General features: G+C 38.4%; 1 protein-coding gene across 2 annotated transcripts; it reads right to left on the reverse strand.

Moving 5' to 3' along the window:
• Positions 1–2,254: 2,254 nt before the first annotated feature.
• Positions 2,255–7,714, reverse strand: LOC120996758 (nicotinamide N-methyltransferase-like). Of its 2 annotated transcripts, XR_005777876.1 has the most exons (4): positions 7,526–7,714; positions 3,837–4,044; positions 2,677–3,199; positions 2,255–2,634 (listed from the first exon to the last, which is right to left on the reverse strand). XR_005777876.1 is itself a non-coding variant. In XM_040426788.1 (3 exons), exons 1-3 carry the CDS (start codon positions 7,674–7,676, stop codon positions 2,770–2,772), a joined length of 789 nt encoding a protein of 262 aa, XP_040282722.1. In that variant the 5' UTR covers positions 7,677–7,714; the 3' UTR covers positions 2,255–2,769. The 2 variants fall into 2 exon arrangements, 1 of the variants encoding a protein (XP_040282722.1); XM_040426788.1 differs by having other exon boundaries at positions 2,255–3,199.
• Positions 7,715–7,953: the final 239 nt, after the last annotated feature.

Below are 7,953 nucleotides of genomic sequence, written 5' to 3' on the forward strand. Positions count from 1 at the left end.
GTGATTGACAGGGGGCGATCAAGGGGTTAATTTGGATGATGGGGGTGATGGAAGGTGATCAGGGGCTAAGGGTAGTGTTTGGTGTGTACTCACAGTTCAGTCTGCTCCTCTGCTGGATCCAACCGACGAAAAGGACCAGCAGAGGAGCAGAGAAGCCATATAACAGATCATATTTACTAATATGATCTGTTATATGGCTTGTGATTAGATTTTTTAAAAATCAGCAACCTGCCAGCGACGATCATTTGCTGGCAGGTTGCTGATGCAATACTACTCTAACTTTTGCCGGCCCGCGATGCGCATGCGCGGGCCGGCAATACCCGAAATCTCGCGTCTCGCGAGAGGACGCACCAGCGGTTCCACCCAGAGAAACAGGACCGCCGCAAAGACGCAATCCTGCGTACGGCGGTCCTGAGGAGGTTAAAGGGGTCACTGTATCAATTATTTTTTTCATTTTCCCCCATTTTTCATTGTTACTGTACTTATTAAATGTTGCTTCCTGGGCCAGCGCTGCGCTCCTAGTCCTTATATGCTGCTTGGTCTTCCAGGACTATGCACGTATTGTATATGTTTACATCTGTATGTGTGGTTTGGGGAGGGGGTGCACATTCTTTGCACAGGGGCCCTCTGAGGTCTGTGTCCGCCCCTGGCAGGCGGGCCTGTGCACCCGGTGGGTGCTTCTTGAAGATTTTCTCCATATCTTGCTGGGACTAAGGTGGTCTGTTCGTCCCTTGGCTTTCCCTATGCTTCTCTCTCCCGGAATTCTTGTCCATAATTGCCTTGGGGTCGCTTTTTTAGCTTCTGTAGGCGTTTGGCAGCAGGAGCGTCTCACTTACACGTATGCCATAGAGTGCGGTCAGGCTCTGGCCTCCAGTAAAAGCATTTTTGAAAAGAAAAATATATTGTATTTGTGTTGCCATTTTCTGAGAGCCATTTTTTTTTTATGTTTCTGGCGATTGTCTTAGGGTCTCATTTTTTTGCAGGATGAAATGACAGTTTGATTGGTACCATTTTGGGGTACATACAACTTTTTGATTGCTTGGCATTACACTTTTTGTGAGGCAAGGTGACAAAAAAATTCTGTTTTGGAGTGTTTTATTTTATTTTTTACAGCATTCACCTGAGGGGGCATATAATGTGATATTTTTATAGAGCAGGTTGTTATGGACGCAGCGATACCCAATGTGTCTATTAATTTTATTTTTGTTAAGTTTTACACAGTAAAAGCATTTTGAACAGAATTAAATCTTGTTTTTGTGTCACCATTTTTTGAGAGCCATATTTTTTTTATTTTTTAGGCGATTTTCTTTGGTAGGGGCTTATAATTCGCGGGATGAGATGACAATTTGAGTGGTGCCATTTTTGGCTACATACCCCTTTTTGATTGCTTGTTATTACACTTTTTTGAGGCAAGGTGAGCAGAAAATAGCTGTTTTGGCACCGTTTTTTTTTATTTATTTTTTTACGGCATTCACCTGATGGGCGGGATCATGTGATATTTTTATAGAGCTGGTCGATATGGATATGGCAATACCTAATACCGTATGTCTACTTTTTTTTCCCCCCTACTTTTTTACAATTTTCTCTAACAATTTTGGAAAAAGGTCTATTTTTTACTTTGTTTTTGTCCCACTCTGGGACTTTTGGGGGTCTGATCCACTGTACAATGCATTACAATACATATCTATTGTAATGCATTGGCTGATGGACACGCGGGGACCTGATGGACACGGGGACTTGTCAGGGATACCGCACATGCCGCGGTCAGCACTGACCGAGGCATTGCAAAGGGTTAATGAGTCGGCATCTGTGTTTTCACCGATGCTGGCGTATACAGCAGGGGGCTGGCTATCAGTGACTGCTGGACCCCAGCACGCCGTAGCTGTATGGCACTGGGTTTTGAGACACAGTTCCCAGCGCCGTACAGCTATGGGGTGGTATCCTACGGGATAAGAAAAGCTTTGCTAATCTCATTATTATCATTATTATTATTATTATTATTATTATTAATAATTGTCTTTAATAATTTTCTGTTATAAAACAATACAGGATGCTTTACTTACAATGCACCTTGTTTAATAACGAAATGTACAGTATAACCACAGTTTTACCCATGAGTGATACCATGAGTGTATAAATACCGTCAAGTTTCTGCCCCAAATAAGGGACAATTTTTGGAACTTTTTAATTTTAAAAAAGTATAAGAAATATGAAGAAAATAACTTTTCTAATTTCTAATTATTATTATTACGCATCGTCTTTAATAAAGATCATATTGTATAATACAATAATACAGAATGCTTTACAGTGTAACTTCTTTAATAACGAAATGTACAGTACAGTATATTCACAATTTTACCCGTAAGTAATTCATTCATTTTAATAAAAAATTCTATATATTCTTTAATTATAATTTAACTTAAGACATTTAAGGTTACAATATCTCATATATAAGTTGTTGTAGACTCCAAGTAAATGTTTTATTTTTCTTTATCAATCAAATCAAGTTTCCTGCAATTTCATCCTCCAAACAGCATATAATCACAGTCATATAAATAGGGCTACCATATACTATTGTTTTCATAAATGGATAGTGTTACCAAGTGGAGCACCCATTTAGCATGGTGAATGTATCTAAATTTTTATTTAGCTTTGAGTTTTCAGACTCAACCCAACCTCAACTCGCTTATTTTATGGTATATGTTTAGAAGCTAAAACATTTAGATGTATACCAGTATTTCCAAGAAACGGTGGCTGAAGAATTTGGCCTTACTTTGATTTATGGGCATGAATAAAATAGTAGCCTTCATAATCAGCAACATCTATCCTTGATTTATCAATACGTGAAGTATAAGCAGCTTTTTCAATAATATAACCAGCTTCTTTAAACGCCATCTCCAGCTCTTCTTTTTTTGAGCTCATTATACTAAAGCGCTTTTTACCAGCGTAATAATAAGTAGCATTCAGTCCACTTAAGATCAAAAGGTGACCTCCAGGTTTTATCAAGTCCTTGAAATTTTTCAGAACACTACAGTATGACTTTATGTCTTTACAAGGAGCTTCAAGACAGAAGCAAGACAGGAGACAATCAACTGGTGGCACAATGACAGGGTCATAAGGGTTTCTTTTGAAAGCGTCACATTTCAGGATTTCTTTCACCTTACAGCGGAGTTTCTCAGCCTTTTTCTCGCAATCCTCCCTATAAACATACAAGAATAAAAGGAATTTGCTTATTAGTATGTTACTGAGATTATAGCTGATACCGTAACGAAATACCAGACTGTAAGAGCATATGGACCACAGACATAGGTTTTTCACTCAGGCTTCCCTCGATGTACTTGAGTGTAAACTTGCTCTAAAAGTTTGACTACTACTTTGGATGACTAAAGACATCCATATATTACATGAATGACTATCATTTCAAATGGTCTTTCTACCCTTTCCCTGCAGTGGCTGCTGCAGGGGACACATCTAAGGGAAGCCATTGCACACTCAACTTTAGGGCGGCGGGGGACATCTGGCTACTGTAGGCTAAATGAAGCATCACATGTTGTCCATTCTGGCTTACAGAGTGGCAAGCTAGCTGCGTGATAATTTTAGCTGCAAAGAAAATCTAAACTAGTCCAACTATCCCCCTGGTGTCATCCTTGTTTTTTCCTTACGATTTTATACTGCATATCTTTGTGATCAGATAGGATGGGAGACTGTATAAGGACTAGCCCTGCACAAATCTCAGTGCATATTGAGATACTATACAGTACCTTGCAAGAATATATATACTTTCACATATTTATAATGTATTAATATGGTGTATACTTGAAAATAGGAAACAATACCTATTTCCTTCCAGCTCACATACACATTTGATGATGTGAGTCCAGTTAAAAGCATCTGGATCCTTGTTCAGCCATTTTTGAAATTCAGCGTGGTTCTGTTCAAGGAAATCTGAGGCAATGATTTTATCAAACACTTCACAGGCTGAGAGGAGTTGATAAATGGTGGCTCCAGTGCCAAAATCAAGCAGAGTATCTCCTCTTACTCCACCTTAAAAGATAACATATTTAAATATAGGGTTAGAAAGGAATTATTGGAAATAAATTACTGCCTAAAATCTTAATCTTACATCTGTTACATGTGGGTAAAGACCATTTTAACCACTTAACTCTCAATGACGTACTATTACATGACTGAGCGAAGTGAGTTAATGCAGTGCCGCAATACTGTGGTACATCACAATGGTGTTTTATACAGTCATCCTGCTATCACTGCCAGGATTGACAATAACCGTCCAATCCCGTCAGTTTACCAGGGTCAATAGTGACCACATCATCTGAGTGATTCCAATTAGCACCCTGCGAACAAAATCACAGGGTGCCGAGTAGTTGTAATGGCAGCTGGGGGCATATAAGAATAACTATACATTGTAATCCACAAATATTGCCAAAAAGGAAAATAAAATGGGATATATATTTTTTAATTAAAAACTATTTAAAAAAATATATATATCCACTTTAATTCTATAAAAAAAAGAAAAGAAAAAAAATCTATGTATTTTTGTATTTTTGATTGCCTATCTCTAACTACCTGATATATTGAATCATCTCATTATTTCACCCATGGTAATCACTGAAAAAAAAAATCATCAATAGGTTGCATGTATCTGAAAATAGTTCAATAAAAACTACAGATCACCCTGGACAAAAAATAAAAAAAAGTTATGGGATGTCAGGAAATGGCCACAGAAAAAAAGAGTTTTTTAAAAGTAGTAAACCACATCAAAGCCATAAAACTTGATATTTAAAGAATATTAATGATTTGTAGAATAAAGTTAGCAAGTCATTTTACAGCACAGTGAACACCATGAAATTTTAACCCAAAAAAATCAAACAAAAAAAAAAAAACGCTGAATTTATTCAAGCGTATACAATATAGTAGAGGTACCCCAAAATGACAACTTTAAATATAAAACTTATCCTGCATAAAACAATCCCTCATATGGCTATGTTAATGGAAAAAATAAATAAATAAAAGTTATGGTTTCTGAAATGCAAAGATGAAAAACCTGAAAACATTTACTGGAGCCATAGGTACCAAACTAATCTGTGTTCTTTAGGGTTGTTTATACATATTAGTTTTTCTCTTTCAATAAATTAGTAAAGATTTCAAACATTCTGCTTTAACTTTCTCATTATAGGTTACTAAATGAAGAATGATGGTAAAAATATATATTTTTTTTATTGTAGCACAATGTCGCAACATAACAAAATCATTAAAAAAGTTAAAATGTCTGAAGGCTTTCTGAATGAACTGTAAGCGTAATTAGCAGCATCAGTATATACATATAGCTGCAGATGTTGCACAATTGTGCCTTTTTCTTAAAAAAAAAACAGTTTCACATTTGGTATAGTTATTTAAACAAATTTTTATGTGTCACCAGTAGCATATATTTTGGTTGCCGGGGGTTATCCAGTTGCATCTTTTTCCCCAAAAATCTGTTGCAAACATTCCTCAATTAATACTCACTGTACCAAACCTATGACTTCTCATTGTTTAAATGTAAATCATGAAAATATCTGGTAAATGACAGAGTGGCAATGGGCATAATAATGAAAAACAAAAGACCTGTGCCATGTCAATGTCGATTGAGAATATGGGTAACCGCAGTAGTGAAAACAGCACACCCAGAAATCATCTGGTCGGTAAGAGTAGAAGACCACAGTTCTCTCTCACTTCCAGTAAGCAACAGATTATTGAGGACAAAGAGGATGACATTGTGGACTGAATGGCTCACTAATCATCTCAGTCACAGCAGGAAGATGTTGACGTCACCTATGAGTCTGACAGCGTGCCTTGGAGTCAGGGTTCAGTGCATTCTTCCTGTTCTACCTCCTTGTGGCCCCAGAGAAGCTTTTCATTTTTATCATCTGTCTTTAATGCCCCCTCCTAGTCGAGTGCCTTCTTTTTTTCTAACAAGAGCCAACAACACTCCAAGTGCTATGAAAGATACTCACTATAGTCTTCCTCTTGATGACTTATGTGAGAACAGTTAGCGTTTGGACTGCCATAAGGAGTAGGTTCAGGCAGAGAGAGAGGACTGCTGACTGAAATGCACAGCTGTGTTTGTGGTGATAGTAGAAGTGTCCCTTACAGCCATGGTGGTGGCAGTAGGGGCACTGGTAAAAATGTGATAGTAGAACTTGAGGCAAATACAGAGCAATTAGTTAGGAGGGGGGGTTAGGAGCCCACTATATTAATTTATAGTCTGAGAAAAGTATTGGTGGAGGCCAATGAGGACGTGATAACATCAGATGAGGAGGGTGGCGACAGCAGCAATAAAGAGCACAGACAGTATACGGCCAAAACATAGCTACAGCTAGATACTGCCATTTAACGCCAGACCCTATTGACTATAATAGAACTCGGCAGGAATCCATCCGCTTTCCGGGAAGAGTGTCAGGTTTCAGCAGGATAAAAAACTATGCATGTATTGTTTTTTGTATAGCCAAAACCTACCACTGATGCTGAAAACCAGTCGGATGCCTTCTGGATCTTATTAATTAATGGGGTCCGGCAGTGAACGGAAGTACCTAGCTATGCCGGATATGGTGAAATCCAGTAGACTTATACTGTGTCGGAACAGATTACCACATGAGGTAGCACAGATGTGAATATACCCTTAGGAAATGTGTGCTGCTGGTAGTTGAGACAAAATAGGCCCCAGGTACACAACCGTCCACAAACAGAGATCCAAATTGTGAATACTTTCCAGATCACTCCGCATTTTTCTCACTCCCATACTCAAAATGACTATTCCCATCCGCCATACGGACCAGAATAGGACATGTTCTATAACTTATGGAACAGACATACGGATGCAGACAGCACACAAAATGCATGAATGGGACAGTGTGCTATCTGCAAAAAAATATGGTCGTGTGCATGAGTCCTATGCAAGTTTTCATTCTGCCCAGGCAATACCTGTATATAGATTTGACATATAGACTCTTTGAACTACTGATGTTTGCAACAGCTACCCACTTGATGGTATGATTTACATGCTATGGTTCTGATCATGAGAAGTACATTGCTGCTGGAGTAGAAGAGATCCAGAGCTTTTCATGGACTGCTGAATGGTTGTTTGATTGTGATTGCCCCTATCCTGTGCTCATTTTTTTTGTAAAAGTGCTAAATACTTTGAAAGAAGCAGCAGGACACATGCTGAACTGTTGCTCCTTGAAATCTTTTCAAACCTGTCGACATGGGAGGTAGGGGGACCACTTTCCCTGTTTTAGCAATCGGTGAAAGTCTTAGTGGCTAGACCTGCACCCATATATTGTAACATTTATCATTTAGTCCAGGAGAGAGGGGATAAATGTTTTGGGCTGGAATACCCATTTAAATGCAATAAAGAGGTAGCAAAATAAATTTTCCTTGTCTAGATAAAAAAAATACTGCAGTAAATTAATCATGCGCTACACTATAAATGTCATAGCTGAACCTTTTCAATGAAGACTGAATCGCTTACCTTTAGTGAAGGTTTCATGTAGATTTCGCAATGCAAAATCGGTCCATTCTCCAAAAAGAACTCCTTTCTCTGGCACAAAGAATGTCTGTAAGTATTCCTGGGGGTTAAATTCATCAATGTAGGTTTGTGAAGAGGTAACATGGGCGTCCATGATGTTCTGTCCACAGGACTATGATCTGATTCTCTGTTAGACCTAGTTGTAAAATAAATATAAGCCTTTGAGTTCTTTTTTCTCAAGTTTTTACCTTTAGGTCTCTTTCACACGAGAAGATTCCATGCAGGGAATCTGCTGTGTGAAAGAGAGCCAAGTCTCGTTCCGGACAGCAGAGACACGGAGCATGATTAATGATGCTCCGTGCCTCTCTGTGACCTTTTTACTAAAAAATCACAGTGAGATAAAGCTGTACAAAGGAAAAACTGGCACTCAC

The sequence above is a fragment of the Bufo bufo genome, chromosome 1, assembly GCF_905171765.1.
Source record: "Bufo bufo chromosome 1, aBufBuf1.1, whole genome shotgun sequence".
NCBI lineage: Eukaryota > Metazoa > Chordata > Amphibia > Anura > Bufonidae > Bufo > Bufo bufo.

What these genes read in the sequence shown, in the direction of transcription:
- LOC120996758 (XM_040426788.1), bottom strand. Translation starts at nt 7,676, where the DNA reads ATGGACGCCCATGTTACCTCTTCACAAACCTACATTGATGAATTTAAC. An exon ending in ACATGAAACCTTCACTAAAG is followed by an intron (nt 4,045 to 7,525) that starts GTAAGCGATTCA and finishes TTATCTTTTAAG; the next exon opens with GTGGAGTAAGAGGAGATACT. An exon ending in TGTGAGCTGGAAGGAAATAG is followed by an intron (nt 3,200 to 3,836) that starts GTATTGTTTCCT and finishes GTATGTTTATAG; the next exon opens with GGAGGATTGCGAGAAAAAGG.